The 21,578-nt window shown below is 37.7% G+C and overlaps 2 protein-coding genes across 6 annotated transcripts in view; one reads left to right on the top strand and one right to left on the bottom strand.

Annotated features, from left to right (window-relative positions):
• Nucleotides 1–739: 739 nt before the first annotated feature.
• On the bottom strand, nt 740–12,587 carry FANCB (FA complementation group B). The gene is made up of 8 exons (XM_044449532.1): nt 11,634–12,587; nt 10,691–10,843; nt 9,582–9,671; nt 6,704–6,832; nt 5,836–5,993; nt 5,195–5,628; nt 4,046–4,280; nt 740–1,998 (listed from the first exon to the last, which is right to left on the bottom strand). Exons 1-8 carry the CDS (start codon nt 12,555–12,557, stop codon nt 1,602–1,604), a joined length of 2,520 nt encoding a protein of 839 aa, XP_044305467.1. The 5' UTR covers nt 12,558–12,587; the 3' UTR covers nt 740–1,601.
• Nucleotides 12,588–13,905: 1,318 nt separating this feature from the next.
• MOSPD2 (motile sperm domain containing 2) overlaps nt 13,906–21,578 on the top strand; it is a 61,543-nt gene continuing 53,870 nt past the window's right edge. For 3 of the 5 annotated variants that reach the window (XM_044430323.1, XM_044430310.1, XM_044430301.1), the window contains exons 1-4: nt 13,906–14,046; nt 15,462–15,522; nt 19,937–20,092; nt 21,040–21,126. In XM_044430323.1, coding sequence (XP_044286258.1) covers nt 14,038–14,046; nt 15,462–15,522; nt 19,937–20,092; nt 21,040–21,126 — 313 coding nt within the window. In that variant the 5' untranslated portion in view covers nt 13,906–14,037. Of the gene's footprint in view, nt 14,047–14,231; nt 15,315–15,461; nt 15,523–19,936; nt 20,093–21,039; nt 21,127–21,578 lie in introns of those variants that run through there. The other 2 variants (XM_044430317.1, XM_044430330.1) reach the window with 2 other exon arrangements.

Genomic DNA, 21,578 nt, shown 5'->3' with positions numbered 1-21,578 from the left:
CATCCCGCAGCCTAAACCATGCTGGGTAGGGCTGATCCAGATGTTTTGACCCACAAGCTGTCCACTCCTGCCATGGGAAGACAAAAAGTGACAAACCTATTGAAGTAATTTCAGTGACTATCCTACCCCAGTCCTGAAACTGGGCCACTTAAAACTCATTGCATTTTTACCACACCAACCCTTTCGGAATAGTCTGAAACAAGTTTGAAATCACAGCTCAAGCTGTACAACTGGCAGTATTTTCTGATTCATCTCTGTAGTACTTTTAATACTAATATGTAGTATTACTCTGTAGTAATACTACATATTATATGTCCTCCCAACAACTCTAAAAAGTAGGTTTACCTAAAGGGTCAAGGTTACCCAAGCAATATTAATTATGTAGATTAAATTTCACAGTACTCATGAAAATTACAAGAATCATTAGCAGTTTTCATTCAACACGTTGAGCTGAAACAGAGGGACCAATTGAATTTCAGAATTAAAATCAGAATGGAATCAAATATGGATGAATTGAAATGTTATGATTTTAAGGATTGTTTCAGGTAAACTATGATTGATACGAAAATGCAATTTGGTCCATACTACATATTTTCAATTAAGAGTTAAAGAAAAAAATATTAACATGAAAGCCAATAGCAGTTTTATTGCTCAGTTATTTCAAAAGTAAAAATGTCACATGATAGAAAAATATTTTTATTCAATCATTCAGCAAGCGCTCAAATATGGTTGGCTTCCGAGTATCCATATATAGAGACAGCACCTCTTACAACATCCAATATATGAAACTGCCTCCCTAGTGCATATTAACTGAACAGATTAACCTGGATATTGAACCTCCATTCGCTCAAGGCAATTGCCCATGCCTGTTGTGACAGATTAATATAACAAGTTACAGTGGACAGCTATTTAAAAATAAATGCACAAGTGGAATTGCCTTAAGCTGAAAGTATCTACCATAAGAGTTTTCCCCAGAAGTGTTGTGAAATAAAACTTGGTTAAAAATCTGTGTTAACTACTGTGAGCAGCAGCATGTTCCAGTGGAAACAGGATCCCATCTTATACCTGACCTAGATATTACAGAGTCAAGAAATTCCAAATGCCTCTTCAGGCTTTCCTGGTCCTATCACTCCCTTTTCCTCCACCAAAGACTCCATCTGCTTTTCTAGGAAGAGATTTACCAGCAAGGGTGCAAATACAGAATATGGACAAAAGGCATATAAATAGGTAAGCATACATCCATTCAGCCAAAATATAGGCTTTTCTATATATCCATTTGAAAATTTGCAAAATAACATCCTTGTAATCACTTACACTAACAGAACAGCACTACTAAAAGAAAGTCATTGAATCATAAATATGAATTAGCATAAATTCTAATCAGGCATTCAGAAACTCTCCATCTTCAACACAGTTGAAGGAACATGCTACCTGATTCCACTATTTCAAGCATTTCTATGAAGGGATACTTTCTGAAGAATGATGACTTGCCCATGTACCTCCTCATCATGCATTTACCATATATGATTTCCAGACACCTGAATGTGGTCATTACAGTGCATTGCATTATCATTTTTGTTAATAAGTAACTCCAAACAAAATTAAAAGAGCGAAGAGCATTGCCATGAAATCATGTCAGAATTCAGCTGAGATTCAAATACATTCGAAACAAGTCCTCTGTATAAGGCACCACTTATTGTTTGGTTCATACCCAGCATGGTTTGCTTTTGTGCCTTTTTAAAGGCTTCTCTGACGTGCTGCATTGCAGAGATACTGGTTGTTTCACTGGTTTCCTCATAACTGAGAGACAATTTGCTTTCAGTTTGACTTAGTGCTGAAGAGAAGGAATGCCGGAGAGTAACGATTTCATTCACTATGGCAAGTGCAAGCTGTTCAGCAAGTACCTTCTTGCTTCCTATCTTTAGATGTTTTATCTTGCAGTTTGGTGGTAGTGATTCAATGAGGTTATGAAGACACTGGAACAAGACAGTTTGATGCCTGTGAGGCAAATTTATAACAAAGTCAGTTATCAATGTGTATTAAAATTTATCAACAGAACGGTTTAAAACAGAAAGTTGGTAATGGCAAAGCAACCTATTCTGGCTTTAACTGAAAGATGAAAAAAAAAATCTTTCTGGAACAAATGCTAAGTTAGAGAAAAGCAAGGCTGAAAAGGACCTCAACAGCAAATGCTTCATTGGCCACCTTTGCACTAAACAATGATCAGTCAGAACATCAATGAATTCTGGCTTACTGTCCCATAAGCAATCATCCTGGTGGATGCTCCCTGTTTGGCTTCTCATGAACAGAAGCTATTCCAGTAACCAGGAATTTGTCAGGGGAAGAAAGCTGGGTGGGGTCTGAACCAGTTTCCAGGCTTCTTACAATTTAGCTTGGATGTGATATTAAGCCTTTTCCTCTTGGCAAGGTCACGTTTTCTGAAACTGCTCCTACTGATAGGAATAACCAATTGGGAGAAATCAGTGTTACATGAGCACAATTGCTTTGGAAGGGTGAACCAGGATTTGTTGGAATTCTGGCCTATCACTTTGCACAAATGTGGCCACTAACTGAAAAATTGCCTAGAAAGTAAGTAAAATTGCAAGCTCCAGTTATACCTTAAACAAGGCTTCCCTTAACTAGTGCCCTCCAATTGTGTTAGGAATACATACCTGGAGGGCACTAGCTCAAACATTCTCATGGTGTTTGTAGAGAACACTAGTCACAACACTTCTAGGGGGAACCTGCTGGAGAAGCTTACCATAACAATCTGTTTAAATATTGTATTCAAAACCAACATAAGAGTCCAATTTGTTCTATAGTTGTAGACTTTATAGGGGGATATTTTGAAGCCATTCAGTGAGCTGAATACACCAGTGCAATCTTACTGTATGTTTGCATAGTAAGATACAACAAAGATTTGTTTCATGACTTGACAGTTTCTTGCTTTTAAAAGCTCCCACTGGGGGTAGGATGCTTGAATATTCAATCATTTCCACAGCAAACATCTGTCCTGTACAAAATGATTCATGAAGATATCCTTTAAGTGAATTGTGTAAAATTCAGAGGAAGTTCAGTGTATTATGTTGCACTGATTTCCTTTCTAACTCGTTTCCTAAACACTTCCTCCCTGCTTGTTTCTTCCTTGAATTCATATTTAATTTATACCTGACTTGCCAGCCAACAATGAAATACTGATTAACAAAACAGAAAAATATCTCCATTAAAACAAAATAAAATTATAGACAATATCAAACTAATTCACTAAGTCAAACTCGCTTCAGCAACACAACAGCTTATGACTAAAGCCTGCCAGAATAAAAATGTATTTGCTTGTGGAGAATAACCTAGCTTCTCTCAGCAGGGATTTCCTAAGTTTGGGAGAAACCGTTGAAGAAATGATCCCAATAAACATTTTTCCAATAGCAGCAGGACCCAGGAAAGGGCCTTTCCACCAAAGATCATGAAACCAAGGAACACTTGTATAAGAGAAGGTAGCCCTTTAGATAGGCTGGTCCCAAGCCTTTTAGCACCTTATAAGTAGCATTCTAAACAGTGCCTGGAAATAGGACAGTAGCCAGTGAAGCTGCTGTAACAAAGATGTATCATGTGCTTTGTCTAATCAGCCTTGGTCAATAGCCTGGCCACAACATTCTGAATAAGCTGAAGTTTTCAAACACTTTTCAAATGCAGTCCCCATACAGTACGTTGCAGCAGTCCTATTAGGATTTAAATAAATCTGTGGCCAGATCAAACATCTCTAGGAAGAGGGATTGTTGGTGCACTAATTCTCAGTGTGCCTTGCTTCAAATTTACTTAATCGTTATTTCCAGTAGTTGCATTAAGCCACTCTACCAGCATTTGCAATCTTTCAAATTTACATGCTCATCTATGCAGGCAATTATAATGCTTAAGCAAGATAAGTTCATCTCAGTTGGCACAGTACAGCTATTGCCCTGGACTGCTGTAGTATACCTATGAAGCAACTACTTTAGGACTTGTTAAGCAGCAAACAAAGTATTTCCAGACTTTCAACTGCTATTACCTGCAAAAAATTGTTAAGGTTCCTTCAAATGGTCCCTTTGGATTCCACTTAAAGAGAGTGCCATTCAGATTCCCAGATTTACAACAAATCACATAATCAGGACATTCCTTGATTGGTGTACACTCCATTTGTTTTGTTAGCCATGTGTTTATAACTATCAGGGTGTAGTCCGAGGTTATTTGAAATGCCAGCTTATGTGACAAGGCACAAAGTGCAACAAGATCTTTCAAGGAGCCTACAGAGGGACAGAAAATCATTCATGAGATTTAAGAGGCATGTAGAAGTATTTAAAGCATCCATCACTGCATATCTTCATTTCATACACTGTATGCTAAGGAATCTGAAATAATAAAACATTATTCCCATAGGCTCCTTTATTTTCCTTTAGAAAATGTTTGACATGATTTCTGTTACACTTGTAAGGACTGAAGAAATACTTTCAATCTAAGTTCCTACTTTATAGTAGATATACATTGTAGTGTTGCTTATTCAAGGACATCCCTTCCCATGCCCAGCATACCATCCCTATTATCAACAAAGAAGAACCTCTGGGACATTGTGGTTGCTAATTCAGAATTATGCATTCACATTCTCACAGATACACATAAAGTTCTAATCCCTCATTGAGAAACCTTATAAGGACTTTGAGTGGGTTGAGACACATTTAATACAGTGACAAGTGTTTAGTGTTCATTGTGGGTTTTAGAAGGGCTTGTTCTACAGTTACTGTTAATCTGATCTTTGGTACAAAGCAGGCTAAAAATCTAGAAGAGGGGTAAGTTCAGTGACAGAGCACTTGTTTGTGTACAGAAAGTCCCAGGTTCAACCTCTAGCATTTCCAGGCAGGGCTGTAAAAATTTCTGCCTGAAACCCTGGAGAGCTACTGGCAGTTCATGTTAATACCACCAAGCTAAATGGACCCATGAACTCCTTATGCTGATATTCCTGAATAAATCCATTTCAGGTTCAGTTCCTTATGAGGACTGCAAATTGCAATCAGTATTTCATATACTGTTCTCTTTCAGTTAAAATGATGGTTTTAGATTTTAAGAGATAGACATAAACATAATGCAAAGCAACGCATATATTCATCATTGATATAAAAAATAGAAGTACATGAAGAAACCACTTCTATCAAGTTCCAATTACCTGTATCTTTATAATCTTTCAGATCTATTGCATATGTCCCAGTAGAAATCTCTGCCAGACTTAATTTAATATCTCCACACAGTAAAGTCAGTTTCTCACTTTTCTGCTGATTTTCATCTCCACAACTTTTCTTCTTTGCATGCAGTAGTACCTTACAATGTACTTGATGCAACGCCAAGAAAGAGGGCAGGTAAGTAACTGCAGTAAAGATTTTTGTTTTATCTCCTTTCACCCAAGAAAGATCTCCATTGTCATCATGAAAAGGAACACAATCTAACTTGATCCTTTTAGGTAACTGTTCCACTTGCCAATGCGACGCACAATCTGCTAGCGTGGCTTTCTTCAACGTAAATACTTTACACTGGCATTTAACTGGAGAAACAGAATGGCGTTTCCGGTTCAGTATCAGAGATAAACTGACATCACTAACCATCCTATTTAAAATAAAAAACACAATGCACATAAACTTTTTTAATACGTAGGGTTGGCTCTGTTTTTCATATTTTTGTAATTGAACATTTCTTCATATTAACTTTATACTAAAAATAAATTAAAATGTACCTCACACTTTTTCATAAAAGACACTTGAACTATCATAGTGCTAAATAACGTTTGACTCAGTTAGCAATTAAACTACTTACATTTCAAATGCTTCCATTAGTTTCACTCCAACTATTAAGTTATCCTCCACGACACGATACCAAACCTCCTCTATAAGGTGTTCTGGGTCTTTAGATGGTGTTGATATGTCATTATCAAAAGTTTTCTCTGTTTCATCCCAGAGAGCAACAAGACCATCCTTACATGAAAAGACAAATATATTTACACAAGATGCTCAGCTGCTGAAGCAGAATTTGAGATGGTCACAAGGAAACCAGTGCTTTTTAAAATGTATTTGGCTATGAGATCAATTCTAAAAAGAATTAGAATTACTATAGTATGTTCCACATTGTATTTACAACAGAAATGACCTGAAAGCTTCAAAACTTATAACTCTGCTGAATGTTCCTTTAGTTCCAGTTCAGAGAAAACTGATGCCCAGATAGCATATTAAATATGAACTACAGAAGAACATTAGTGATTTTACCTTTTTGTGCTGAAAATATAATTTTGTTCAGCGTTTGTACTCCAGAGCAACATTCTGGACCTATACTTTGTTAAAATCGGGCTAACATTGGTATAACTGGACTCACTGTTACTTCTGTTTTCATTAATGAAAACAATTGGGTCAAACTATGTGAAAGGAAAATTAATTCATTAATTTAGGCTCCAAATGTATTGGATTCAGTTTCTGTAATGCTTGACCATTGGACATGATTGCTGGAGCTGCTGAGAGTTTTACGTCAAAACATATGGGGAATACCAGCTTGCCTTCTCCTGTTAGATTATTGTAGCACCCACAGTCTCAAAACTCTTGCTGGTAATCAATATAAAAGGATGGGAACCAAGGAAACACTTCTGTTTACCAGTCCACCCACCCACCTTTCAATGCCTCTTCATGTATTTTACCTTTACTGCACGTGGAAGACTATGTTTCTGATCTTGAACAATGTCTATTAAAGCATCACAGCTTTGCATCAGAACTTTTTCTTTGAGCCGTAAATGCTGTTGTAGTTCTCGAACAGAAGCAAAGCCAGCCTATATAATATAAAAGAGAATTAAAGGTTCTTGATACCAATAACGTTATGGAACCTTTTCTGATGAAACACATTATGGCTCACTATGAAGTCAGCCTTGTAGATCTTGCTGTCATTTTAAGAAAATCACCAATTTCCTAACTTTGAAACTAGAAATCCTTTCATATCAGGATAATGACAACATTGATAGAATACAGAAAAAAATTCTCATTCTGATGCCATCAACAAATGAGGTCACTTCTTTGTTCACTTCTAACTCCACATTATTTATAAGCTGAAAAGGAATGTTTCCAATACAAATACTTGTGGGACCACCACTGTTTCTCTTTCTCTATTGGGAGAATTTACCATTTATTCCTATCTTCCACTTTCTGTTCTTTAACTAACTATTGATCCATAACAGGACCTCTCCGTGCATTCCATGACTGCTCAGTTTGTTCATCTCTCCAGTGAAGTACTTTGTCGATAACCTTTCAAAAGTCCAAATAAACTATCTTCTGGACCATCTTGACACTCCCAAAGAACTTTAAAAGGTTATAGAGACTGCTCTTTGTGGAAACCATCCTGATTTTTTTTTCCAGCAGGGCTTCTCTTTTTATATGCTCACTAGTTTCAGCTTTAACAACATTTTCAACATCTATCCGAAGAGATATTAGTTAACATTCTGTAGCTTTCAGGACCCTGGATACCTTTTTAAATATGGGTGTTACATTGGCCATTATTCAGTGCTTGGGTGCATGGCACATGCTTGATAGAAGATCAGCAGTTTCATATTTGAGCTCTTTAAAAACCTAGGATGGTTATTATCTGGGCCTAACAGTTTATTAATTCTCAAATTCTTAATAAGACAAAACACTTCAGTTTTGGTTGCAATTATTTACTCCTGTTCTTTAGACTCTATTACAGAAAACATTAGTTCAGACAAAGATATCTAATATTCCTTCTACAATTATGACAGATAGAAAGAATTAATTCAGCATCTCCATAATCTCTTTATTCTCCTTCAGTAAGCACTCTTTTAACCTCATTGTTACCCATCAGTTCCACTGTCTCCCTGGCTGGTTTCATGCTTCTAATATACTTAAAAAGTACTTTATTGTTAGCTTTGATGTTGTTAGAGATATAGTCTCCTCATTCTCTCTTTAAATACATATTTTGTTGTCTGCTAGCATTCCCTTTATGCAAATCTATGTGCCCTTTTGGTTTCCAAATTTGGACAAGACTTCCATTTTCTAAATAAGGCTCCCTCTTGAATGGCTTCCTTGTCACTGCTAGTCAACCATGCCAGCAACTTCTTGCTGCTACCTTTTCTAACGTTCTAGCTGACCTTCTATTACTGTGGTAATCCCCAAGTATTTTGAAATGATTTAAATTTCTTCACTTCCTTTGTTCTAGTTCCCTCATTTCAGAAAGTTTCCTTTTCTTGAAGGCAAATGTGATTGTTGTTGGGTTTTCTTCCACTTAAATATACACAAAAGCTATTAAGTCTAACAAAGGAAACAAAGCCATCACCAGCTGTACTAAGAAGCCAGCTCCTTTCTCCTTCAATTGTCACCTGGCAGCAGGCAGTTTATCAGGCTGAGGGAAAGAAAGGAAACAGAGCTACTTAAAACATAAGATGATAAAGCTACTAGAGCAAAGAAAATGTATAAGATCTGCTCTAGAAGTATTAGTTTTTTATTTAGTTTTTCCATAATTGTGTTGACAAGAGACAAAAATGAAACCCCAATTTCCAAAAAGAACAGGGATTTATTTGATGGCATAAAAGCAGAGATAGTACAGCATCAAATCACTTATTTTTCAGCCATTTACAATTGGGGCTGAAAGGGTGATATTTTGCATAAAGCTGGACAATGATCCTTCTAGCATGTTCTAATGCTAACCTGATCTCTCTCTCAGAAAATAGTTGTTGGATTTAAGTTCAATCTTATTTTTACTGGACTACAAATAGTCTGATGTGACATACAGTGGCTTCCCATGAAGCAGTTTTTCCAAGTGCATGATGATTTTAAACAATTTAGTTCCACTCTTTTCCAATCCCAGGATTAGTGTAAAATCATATCATATGGTGGGGACCGAGAGCACCAAAACAGATGAACTGTAGGAAAGAAAAAGGGCAAGCTCTCTGCAAACAATTTATTCAAGCCTCTGGCAAGAAGGTGGTGAGATCTGAAAAGGGTAAGAGTGCTGCAATGACCAGTTCAGACCTCCAGCAAGAGGTACCTGTTCCTCCCCTGGCACCTATTGAAGAGAGAGGAAGAAGGACTGTGCAAAGCTAAGATAGAGAAACATGTGAATTGTGGGCAACAGCTCTTTCTTTCCTACCTTCCAGATATTTTCTAATACAATTAGGCATGGCCATCAGTTCACCCCAGATCCAATAGCAATCTTTTCTGTGTCTTTTGCTCTGTAAAACTGCAATTCCATGCACTTGTACCTGGCAGTAATCCCCTTTGAACATGGTGGGACTTACATGCATATTCTTCAAAAATAATTTCTCTTTTTTCTGTGCTTAGTAGTTTAAAATATGCTTTTAAGAATTTTAGATAGCAAATACTCTAATAGCTAAAACCCCATTAAGTCAACAATATTCACTTATATTCAGTCATGCTTACAATATTGAAAAATCAAACTTTCTGCATTAACAGCCATCTACAAAGTAACTGAAAATAAAGTACATAATACATGAAAGTTAATGCAAAATATTCCATCGCCAAGACATATGGAGAGTTAAATGCAGGACATTAAACCTGTAATCTTCCTTCAAGTGCTTTGATGGTAAGAAAGCGATTCTCCTGGAGCACTTCTGAAGATGAATCATCTTCATAGCTTGTATTACCCTAAAGAAAGACAACACACATTAACTCTATGTCTGACAGCAAGTGACATACAGTTACAGAAGCTCTGTGAGATGTAAAAGTCACAGGGTCCTAAACTGGCAATTAGACTCCTTCTATGGAAAAATGGGTTAGGGTTGCACAAAGGTAAAAGAGGTTAATTAGAAGGTACACATATTTTGTATTCTGAATATGTAATTATATAAAATCTAAATATGATGAAATATAGAATTACATGATGGATGGCAAAGGAGATCTGCATGTGAAAAAAAGTATCTGTAGATTCCCTTCACAGGGAAGCATGTGTAGCTTAGATGCAGACATGTATTTGCATTGTGATACATATTTGGAATGCAAACCATCCAATATTATTCTGATTTATATTACTGACAGGCAAGAATGTATCTTCCAGGCAGCCTAGGAATACAAATGTGCTTCTTCAGGTTGTCCGACATTGTGCAACATTATCTCAGGACTGGAACCTTAGCTTTTAATTACATGGGCTTCAATTTACTATGTACCTTCAGATGTTATCTGCCTGTGTAAACAAACAAGTCACTGGATTTCTTCCTTCAAAATAAGCTTTCCAAATATGAACTTGTATAGGCATGTGCAAGGGGTATGGACTCCATATAATCTTGAGCAACCTTACTAAGCAAGAATTGATCAGTGCTCAAATGGAAGATTGCCTTGAACACTGTCTTGTGTTCTACAAAAATAGAATATAACTGAACAAACATTAGGATAAATGCATCTACTTTCAAAGCCAAATTGTTGCTATTTTTGAAAAAGAAAAAATCTAACAAGTTTTATCTAAAAGCTGTAAAAGTATAGTTTTGTAGGAGCTTGACATATCTAATGTTGCTCAGTCTGCCAATCTGAATCAGTCTTCACTGAAGACACTAGCTAACGGAGGCCACACCACTAGTCCGTGAAAAAAGCAATGTTAAGCATGAAATGGAGTCCTGGATAACTCTGTTTTTAGAAATACCTTTCCCAGTTATTTATGCACTGAATCTTACCATATAGTGAACCTTTCCAAAGTCTGTTACTTGGAATGTATTTAAGCTTTCTGAAACAGAGCCTGTCTTTAAAAGAATCAAGATTTGTTCAGTTCCAACGCCAGCAAAATCATCTACCAGTACAGACCTTACATTTTTCCAGAAACACGCCACCTGTAAAATAAAGTACAGTTAGAGGTGTGTTTTCAGCTTTTGTACGAGCTTATGCATATGAATGGCCAAAATATATGGGTGATTCACATGTGGAAATTTCTATATGGACTGATATTGTTTGCATCTAATGAAAATATTATTTGAAGTAACTAGGTCACAAGGTTAAAATATTACAGCATAGCAGCGGCTGGACCACACTGTACTGCCGCTAGGAATTTCTGCTGTAGTGAAAATTTCAAGCAATGAAGAATATCAACAAGTTGTGTGATACATTTGTAGATGGAACACAGGCATTTTATAAACTGCTATGCATTGATGTAAGATCTTAAATTTACTTCAATTATATTATTTTTACTTTACTTTTAAAATTCATTTTTCCTTACATGGGACATGTAGGGCTGGTTCAAAAAAGCCATGTAATGCATGTAACCAGCCATTCTGAATATTCAACACCTAGCCACAGCTTGTTGGTCAAGCCTTGGCAGCAGGATGTGTGTGAAGGTGTAGTGACCTTTGCACAACCCCCTACCATCCAGTTTCAATGACATAAGCCATGCCTGGCACTGAGCATTCAATTCTCAGTGTGCAACACAGCTTAGCAGAGATTAAATAAGATATTTCTGTATTTGATGAAAAGATACGCATAAAATTATTTCTATACCACCCAAAAGCCAAAGCTCTATAGCAAAAATAAGCTTTATGATTCATGTTAAATGAAGACCCAGTTTGTATATCAAAATAGGCTTCAAAATTCTAAGCACACCAATAGTTTAGAATGAGAGTTCAATACCTGCAAATTATGTTTCCATATTGCACACACATCTCCTGAAGTAAATGCCACAACCACCAACTGGTTGTTTCCTTCCACTGTTGCTATTTGTACTGAACAAGGCTTCTCGAATTGAAGCTGCTGAATGTCTTTAGGCTTACCATCTTGGAAAAAGATCAGCTGGCTTTTGCATGTGACTGCAAAAACTGATGTCTTAAACTTGCCTCTCACCACTGTGGCTTTAGAAATGTCCACACAAGATATTACGCTACTATAAGCATGGGGCACAAAATTAGCACTAGTTAGCACTTTCTGTTTCTGTACCACATACAAAGAACACTCGCTTCCCCAGATAAGGACATCTGATTTGGCAACACTTGGGCCATTTTCTCCTTTCGGCAAACAAGCATCTCTGATACCTAAAACAACACTCCCTTCACCCTCAATTTCACCTGCCCATTTGATAGAAGAAAACTGAATAGGGGCACATGAAACACTACTAGCTTGGGAAGAGATATAGAACAATTTTTTTTCATAGGTCCATACAACTGTTGGGCCTGCAAGTAATTTTACAGGTTCCTCAAGTTCATAGTCAAGTTTAAACTGAATCAGCTGCTCAAATTTATTGCAATTGTGAAGCAGTAGTAGAATATATTTAATATTCTTCTTCTTTTTCCTTTTCAACAGAATACAGGGATGAAGAATTCCTGTCCTGAAGTCAGACGTACAATTGCAATGAATCATTTCAACATCTTTTCCACACATGCTAAATGACCCAGTGGATGTTTCAATGAACGATTTAGTACCATTGTCAAAAGTCCTTCGAGTGACATGTAATGTGCTTGTTCTTGTAATGTCACCCTGTGAGGTTTTGCCTTTTGACAGTTCAAAAATAAGGAGTTCCCCATTATAAGACAACAGCTTCTCTTGTTGATCTGTTAACATTTTTCTTCAAAAAATATCCATGGTACACCGACAGGCAACTCCACTTATTTCCCTTAAGAACATTCCTCTGTCCAATTTTGTATTTCCTCCAAACAGCATTTTTCCAATCTGAAAAAATAAAAGTAGTGTTTAGTGACACTGCAATATGTTACCAATCATTTTATTTCCAAATTAAAAAAGGATCAGTCTTGTCATCTCAAATGTTCACACAACTGATAACTCTTTCAATACACCTGTAAACATAGTTGCCAAGGAGTAAAACGGAAACATTTTGGCAACAGTATTTAAGACTGCAGTCTTTAATCTAGGTAATCTGCACATTCAATGGAATCAAACCTAACCCTAACCCTCTTCAAAGCTTAACTCTTTGGCTGCTACTTTAATAATAGCCTATGAAGAGTTCATATGTCATCTTAAAAACTAACACATTTCTTCTGGTATCAACTTTGCAGACTAAACCCACTTCGTCAGGTATAGTAAGTGTTACAGAAAACTTTAAGTCTATATAGTAGATAGGAGAAGAACTGTAAAGCAAAGATAAAATTAAATCAAGAAAGAAGTGATAACAATTGTAGCATTGAGTTTCCTTCTGACTTCACTGTTTACAAGTCTCCCAGAGCCAACCCCATATATACTGTACTGAATAAACCTGAAATTTTGCATAATTACTTCATCCATCTGATGCAGTAAGATGGGCCACAGTCCACAAAAACTTATGCCAAAGGAAATCTGTCAATTTTTAAGGAGCCACAAGACTCTTTGCAGCTTTTGTTGCAACGATGGATACAGCTGCCTTCTGCAAATTAGCTTTCGCAAACTTACTTGGAAGCAAGCCCCACTGGACTCAAGTCCTGAATTAACGCGGGCGGGCGCGCGGGCGGGCGCGCGGGCGGGCGAAGAAAAGGCGAGAGAGCCCCTTCCCGTTATTCATTCATTGCCTCCGCAAGGATTGCCCCACCACGCCTAACGCGCCCGCCGCTCCAACGCTCCGAAGATCCCGCCACGCAAAGCATCCTGGGCACGGCGTGACAGAGGCGCATTACGTAACGCGGCGCGCCGAGCGTCATTGGGCGTTGGAGAGAAACGGGTGGGGCAGCACGTGGAGGCGGGAAGGTTGACGATTTCAATAGGGTGCCGCGGTGCCGGGAAAGCGGTGGGCGAGGCTTCGAGGGACGAGGGGAGGCGGGGGAAGGGAGAAGGGGGGGGTTGTCACCCGTGCGCGTGCGCGTGCGCGTTGCCGGCAGCGGCGTGACCTGCTTGTATTTATTTCGGAGGGCTCTGGTGTGAGGGGAAGGGCGGGGATTGGTGGGAGGGAGTGGCTGTCTCGCAGCGGCCGCTGGGCGCCGGGGGGACGCCGGTTGGCGGCTGGCGTTGCCTAAGCCCGTGTCACGCGCCTCCTCGCTCCTGCCCCCTCCGCCCGCGCGCTTGCCGTCGTTGCTTTTTCTCGCGCGCTGCCGCCGCCGCCAGTGCGGACGCAACCATGGCGGATGTGAGTAGCCGCGCGGCGGCGAGGCCGGTTTCGTCCCCAGAGGAGAGGCAGGCAGAACAATTGACTCGTGTCTCTGGAGTGCTTCCGCCAAGGGGGGCCGGGGGGTGGGGCAAACGGTACCAGACTGAGGTATACGGAGGGACAAGTTCTGGAGGCGGGCCGGGATGAGGCCGTTTGGGGGTGGGGCGATTTTGCCAAAATATGTGTTTCCTCTTGATCGAATTGAGCTTGATCGTGCCAATTCGGGAAAGAAATGGGTTATGGCGTTTCAAGGGTGTATTAAGGGCGATTCTGCGAGGAGGGAAAGTCGCACGGAGATGATAAAGTCCGAGGATGGGGTAACCTGTGGCCTTCCAGATGGTGTAATGCTCCATCTGTCAGCAGCCACTGCTAACATGGCTAGTGGGAGGAACTGATGGGAGTTTAAGGCTATCCATATCTGGTAGGACACTTTCCGTATTCTTGACCCAGGAATTGAAGTAGGATCTGCAGCTCCCATAGTAGTAAAAACTAACTTGTTGCATTACCAACTTTATAAAGTATGGTGCGCCATAGATATCCTGCTTGGGGAGTTTCAAAGGTAACAGAGGTTCCTGAATCTTAAACAGTGACTCTTAATCTGATTTGAAATTGCACAGGTCATTCCTTGCTAATTAAAATTCTGTGTCACTTCCTTCGCTACCCCAGATTTGGTTACCTAGTAATCCACCTAAGGAGTGTTGTCTCGAAATCTGATTTAGAAGATGATTATTTCTTCAGATACATCTGAACTCTAGTGTTATACTAAAACCATAATTGTGCTCCAGAAGTTGTAATTTTACTCATTTTGATCTTTGATCCGCTGCTATTCACCAGAAAGTTAACAACATTTTTACACTCTTAAGACTGAAATTTAAAGTAATAGATGGAAAAAAGTGGCTTTCTCAGGGTAGTTGTCATTGATAAGAGAATATTTTCCATTACACCATAATGATGCTTAGACTTATATCTGCTGAGTGGTAGAAGAAGTGAGCAAAAGTCAGATTGGAATCTGTTTGTAGATCACTGGATGATCTGTAGCACATAAGCAATTGAGAGTCAAAAACACAGGCTTAGTAGTAGTTACAAGTTTTCCTTTTCCCTAGACTAACTCTCAAATGAAGAAAGTTTGGAGAAACCAGGAGTGGTTGTTTCATGTGAAAGAACTCTGAATTCTGTTCAGTGTTGGTATTGAAACCAGATTCCTGGGCAAAGAAAGTGCCCGGATATAGTTTGCCTTGTCATTTTAAGTATGCATTTCACACTGACTTGAGGATATTGGGGTTCCAGTAAACAAAATCAGATAAGCCATAAGCCAGCCTAGCTGTTGTGTGGAAGAAGTGTTTGAAATAGTATCTTGTAGTGATTATGTCTTTGGTAATTTTATTTTTCTGCAGGAAAACAGGATATCATTAATAACTGAAACAAGAAGACGTTTTGAGACAGAATATATACCAGGTTTGTTATATATACAAAGATTTATATACCATATTTGTGCCATGCACCTTTAGTGCTACAATGTTCTTGGAATAGTAAATATTTAAAAGTTCAGGAGATGAGTGGCTTTAAGCTTATTTAATATGCTTTCATCACAAGCCAAAGATGTTTTGAATAAAAGACTGAGTTCCTGTACATGCACTTTTTGATATTAAGGATGAAACAATTGTGTGAACTCCTGTAATTTTATTTAGCATTCTATTTAGTATTTTGACTAATCCTTTTCTGTGGTGTTTTGTTCATTCTGTAAATACCTTTTTGCTTAATGTATTGATTTAGCACTTGTAAGCCATTTTTGATACCTGTGTGAAAGAAGCCTCCTGCTTTGCAGGAGCCTTTTTTAAATTTTGTTTCCCACTTGTCTTTAGTGAATTCAAAGCTGCATATATGGGATTCCAAGAAAAGTCTCTCGTCTAACCAATGAGTTAGACTTGCTTAACTTTGGCATGGTTTCTGTGTCCAGTATCTTCAGGTCTTAGTCTGTCGCTGAGAAACCTTAACTTCCTCCCTTATCCAGTTCAGGTGTTGTTCATTTTGGCTGGGATAAGAAATTACAACATCACTGACTTGGAGTGTCTCCCTTGCCAGGTGTCCTTCCCTTGTCAGTTGTAAGTTGAGAACCTGCTGGGCTGCCAGCACTGGCCAGCCAACTATGGTTAGACTGGCAAGAGGCAGTGAATTCTGCTGACCCTTCACGCTTTTGAACTAAGTGTTACTCTGTTACAAACCTGCTACTGTCCCCATGAAGTGCCATCTTGGAAACTAGCACAGCAGCCAGAAACAATTCTTTAACCAAACATTTCAGGATAATTGTCCATTGTGCTCTTTGTTTCTCTCTTCTCCCTACAATGAAGTTGATCCATTGTGGAATGTATCACACCAGTTATTACATGGACATTGGGCCAGCCTGGATATAACGAATGTAATATTACATTACATTCCCCAGAGTCCGCCTGGCGCCGTCGTTATTTGTTTTTCGGCGCCAGGCGAAGACCTTTTTATTTAAGCGGCATTTTAATTGTTAATATTATTGGATTTTATCTGGCCAGGGCGACTTATTTTATATTGTTATTTTTTGCATTTTAACTTAATGTTTGTATTTTACAAACATTTTAATGTTACAATTTAATGTATTTTTTAACATAATGTTGTAAGCCGCCCCGAGGCTCCGGCGAATGGGGCGGCATAAAAATGTTTTAATAAATAAAAATAAATAAATATTATAAACTAAGTCATTTATTAAGCTGAAAATGAATGGCAATCCCCTTTTGCATCTTCCTGCTTTCTTCATGTATCTGTTTCAATGCTTTCCTGCTTTCCTGGTTAGTTTAAACCAATTTTCTGTTACACCCAAACAGGAAAAGCATGATTTAATTTGTTTACTAAGCATGATATGGAAACTGGATTTGCCATGAAGACCATGTAAACCATCTAGAGAGCAATGTGGCTATGAGACTGTATACAAATTTTTAAATAAAGTTACCATTGCTTGTTATAATGCATGTTTAGTGGAGGCCAGACTTTAAATAGTCACAGTTTACTATCATGTAAATGTCTTGATTTGTTTCCAGTAGATACTGTTTTCATGCAGCATATGAACTTACATGTAGTGGTGAACTTTTTGTGTTCATTTCATTGCTTTACAAGCAGTAATTTTGATACAATTTCAAATTATAAGAGTAAAAGCAACTCAGTTGCCTTAGGATATCTGAGAAAAGGAAAGTTAAAATTATTTATCAGATACTGGCAAGAAAAAAGCACCTATGTTTGTTGTTAATATTTCTCCGGTGCTTTTCGCTTTGAATCCCAAAGTAGTTTGCAGCAATTCCATAACATAATAGAATAATACAATAAATGCAGAACAGTTCTGTGTTAGAACTGTTCAAGCTTCTGGCAGATTTTTTTTTTAATTGAATGAATGTCTAAAATACTTCAGAATTGGGAGCTGATGTACTGCTGAGGCAACATTCCACAGGAACTATTCCTTATATTTGTCCCTTTCCGTCTTCTCATACGTGTTTTTATTAATTAGACTGCTGTTCTAAGAAAGTGGTTAATAAGTGGAGACTGGGAACCAGCTGTTTTAGCTATTACTCTCTTCCACACATCCAGTGCATTTCATTCACTGCAGTGATCCCCCATTGCATTGTTGCTGCTGTCTGAATAGGCCCTGATTATCCTCATACACTTACGTTTGTCATTTGTGGCTTAAATATAAAATTAACTTCAGAGTATTAATGGATGGCATCAGCCTGTTAAAAACCAGGTCTCACAGTTTTCCTACTGTGAGGCAAGTAGATTTCTTAGACAGCCTTCCCCAGCTTAGTGTTATTCAGATATTTTTGGGTACACCTCTCAACATTCCTGACCATTGGCCATAGTGGATAGGGATGATGAGAAGGCACAAGGCTGGGGAAGGCTGTCTTATTAGGTTGCATAAATTTCTGGTATTATGAGCATTACTTGGTGTGTTAATAAGTGAATGAAACCAAACATTTTAGTTCAGTTAGGTAACTTTTACTTCCCTCAGTTTCTTCCTTTTTATGATCATGAACCATAGCATGGAGGGTTGGGGGAACTACTGTATTTAAACCACATTATTCTACAGAGACTTCAAGGATCTGTTTCCACCTGAAAGCATTTTTGCTGGGTGATTTGCAAAAGTAAGGTCATTACTTTTCCTGTTTTGGTCTGGCCAGTTCTTCCTATTGGATCTATTTTCCATACCACAGATCCCTGACAGGTGCATTGATATCTCCTCCTGTCATCTGTTCCTGGTAGGCTCAGGAACCAATACTACCGTGACTTGCCTGGCAGCTTCCTAGATCATAACCTGGCAGCTTCCTAGATCAAGATACCTTGGTTATCTTGTCAGAACAGAGCACATACAGTTTATTGGGGAGTGTACTTTTTTAATAATGAAGCTTGGAATGACTCACTGTTCCTGCAGATGGGGGGGAGTGAAGAATGTAACTAGAAATTGGATTATTTCATATCAAAGCAATACAGATTTCTGAACCCAGAGATCTCAAACTATGCCTAGATAAGTTTATATATGATTTTTCTATCTTGATAAACTGAAGCAAGAAAAACAGCCATCAATTTCAGTAGTGAAGTTAATTCTAAAGATAATGTGTTGTCATGACAGCATGGCTTGTACATATTTCTGTTAGAGTAGTTCATTGTTTCAGTAACACCATTGACTTCTATGCAGCATTCAGTGGAATAAGCACTTACACAGACTTTATCAGATATCGTATGAAATATACAAGGTGTTGCAATTACTGCTATATAAAGTTGCCAAAGCCCTGGTGTCAAAATATTTGTTAGTCAGATCACTGCTAACATTAATTTCTATGGCCTTACTGTTCTGATTTAATTACAGTGAACCATCTACTTACAATGGGGAAAAACATGATTAATAATCAGATAATGTATGCTTTTTACTTTTCATGTTAAGTTTTTATGAAGTTGCAACTGACTACCATAAGCAATCTTGTATCAGTGTTAATATTTTGTTCAATAATGAATGTAGTAATCAGCAGTTGACTTGTCTAGTAGATTTGCAATCCTATGGTATCTACTCTGAACAGCCTCATTGAATTCAGTAGGACTTAACACCCCCACACACATGTAAATATGTTTAGGATTGCACCCTTAATAGACTAACTTGGCGCAAAGACTCGCTTCAATTTAATCAGGCATCCCCATATTGTTAGTTAAATTTAGAAGGCAGAAATCTATCTTGTTACCCACTTGAATAAAAAAACTTCCCAATTTAATGTTAATCAAAGCAAGCAAAACATTTTTAGTTTTATAATTTATTATATTCGTATCTTGCCTTTTTCCTGCAAGGAACTAAAAAAGTGAGGAAGAGAAGGAATTCCCCTTCCTCACAATAGCCCTGTGAGGTAGGTTAAAAACTAAGGTTCAGTGATTGGTCCAAGGTAATCTAGTGAGCATCACATCCAGAAGTGTAGAGTCCCATTCCAGTACTCTAACCATTATGTCACACCAGATCTCTTTGATTCTCTTGTTGTTTATCAGAGCATTATTTCCATAACCTTCCTTGGTAGAACGCCAGAAAAGAACCCATGTCAGTCTGTTGTAGCAAAACTGACTGAAACCAATCATTGTGATAAATAAAAGTCACAATAACTGATTCTGCTTACTTGAAAGTAAAATCTTTTGTGCTCAATTGGAATCACACCCATTTTACATAGCATTGCGCTGTAATTTTTTGGAATTTGAGTTGCAACATGATTATTTAGGCTGTAAGTACAATTATGGTATTCTTGTTCAGGCTGTTAGAAAACCTGTTTTATGTACCAGTTTTAAATCTAGATGTGTTTTATAGTAAGTCTTCTTATATCAGCAAAAACAGATAAATATGATTCCAGAGATATGGAAAGACTACATCAAGATGATATCTGGATTGATAATTTTCTAATATGGCGACAAGATGTTGCGGATGATACACTGAAGATGATTGATGAGAGCTTTCAGTGGCGAAAGGAGTATGCAGTTCATGGTACAGTCTATGCTATATTCCAAACTAGATTGCTCCATATTCCATATGTGCCTCTACCCATAATTTATCACTTTCTGGATTATGATAAAGTTGTATGACCTGTAAAGATCAACTCTTGCCTGAAAAAAAATACTATTTTCTAAATTGAGAAAATGTTAATGGACTCAAAGGAGGGCTGGATATGGTTAATAAGTTTACAGGTTATATGCATGAGTACAAATCCAACCATACAGAAATAGTACTGCCATGAATAAGAACTTTGCTGTATCAGACAAAGGGCCTATTTAGTCCTGTGTACAGTGGCAAATTAGATGCCTGTGGGAAGTCTACAAACAGAATATGAGTACACTGGCATCTTCCTGCTTGATGTTGCCAGCAACTGATACATAAGAGGCATTCTGCTTCTGATACTGATGAATTATTTTAGTCTGTCTTCTTTACATAAGATGCGAGGCAGCTACCTGGACCTGATAATTTTGGGAAGAAGATCTGATGAGTTGAGACAAATCTGAATAGGAGATGAAGTTCTAAATTTTGTTGACAGGTTAAAAGCAAACAATATATTTTATATAGCCTTCTGGACTTTTAGTTCAGGATCTAGGGAAGTCTTCGTAAACCATGCAAGGTTTATATACTATGTGTATTATATTAGGAGTAAGTGCTGGCCTGTCCCTCACTTAAATTCAAGAAGAGGTTCATAATGACCCTTAATGCTAATATTATAAAGTCAGTTACAAGTCCAGCCTGCTCTTCTTATTTATTAGATTTTTATCTAGCATTATTAGGCAGAAGGCACCCTGATTTTACAGGATAGTCAGTACATATCTATGTCAAAATCTGTTTTGTAGTAAAAAAATAGTAACATTTTGCTTCACTTCCAGTTCGTAATTTTGGAGTTCTAATATAGTATAAAGTATGTTAATAAAAATAATCTTGCTGTTCTACAGATTTGACTGAATCTTCCCTTCCAAAGTGGTTATTTGAGATTGGTGCCCTTTACCTACATGGTTATGATAAGGAAGGGTATAAAATGTGTAAGTCAGATCTTCTATGTCATGTATTTACTCATTCATGTGTAATATAGGAATGTTCTCAGTGATTTTAATAGAAAGTAGTTTATAGTGTTATAACTGCAGATTTCTTTCCCCCTTTGGTAAGCATTTTACACAGCCTTTGTTTTAATCTGCACATGCTGGTTCAGGCAGGGACAGACCTGATACCAAGTCAAATGAAAAATGAGCACAGGCCAAATTAAGTTTGTTTCATCCATCCTTTTATCCACTTTATATGGAATCAAGGTCCAAGGAACTTGTTGGGACTTCTAAGTAGATACATATATGATCTTATTCAATAGAAAATTTATTTCTCATTTGATCAAATACTAGCATATTTTCTAGTTAGGAGGGTAAAACTTGATCATTAAGAATATTTCTAATACCTCAGTAGTATATAAATCTTTTATACACACATCAGGATATTAAGAAAT

Source organism: Varanus komodoensis, unplaced genomic scaffold (assembly GCF_004798865.1).
Source record: "Varanus komodoensis strain SLA01 unplaced genomic scaffold, ASM479886v1 scaffold1, whole genome shotgun sequence".
NCBI lineage: Eukaryota > Metazoa > Chordata > Lepidosauria > Squamata > Varanidae > Varanus > Varanus komodoensis.
Note: the sequence above shows the minus strand (reverse complement) of the source record. Positions and strands in the feature narration are given on the sequence as shown.

Coding starts and splice junctions, on each gene's coding strand:
- FANCB (XM_044449532.1), bottom strand. CDS start 12,557: ATGTTAACAGATCAACAAGAGAAGCTGTTGTCTTATAATGGGGAACTC. Junction 10,844..11,633: donor TATGGAAACATAATTTGCAG/GTATTGAACTCT, acceptor TTTATTTTACAG/GTGGCGTGTTTCTGGAAAAA. Junction 9,672..10,690: donor TTGGAAAGGTTCACTATATG/GTAAGATTCAGT, acceptor GTCTTTCTTTAG/GGTAATACAAGCTATGAAGA.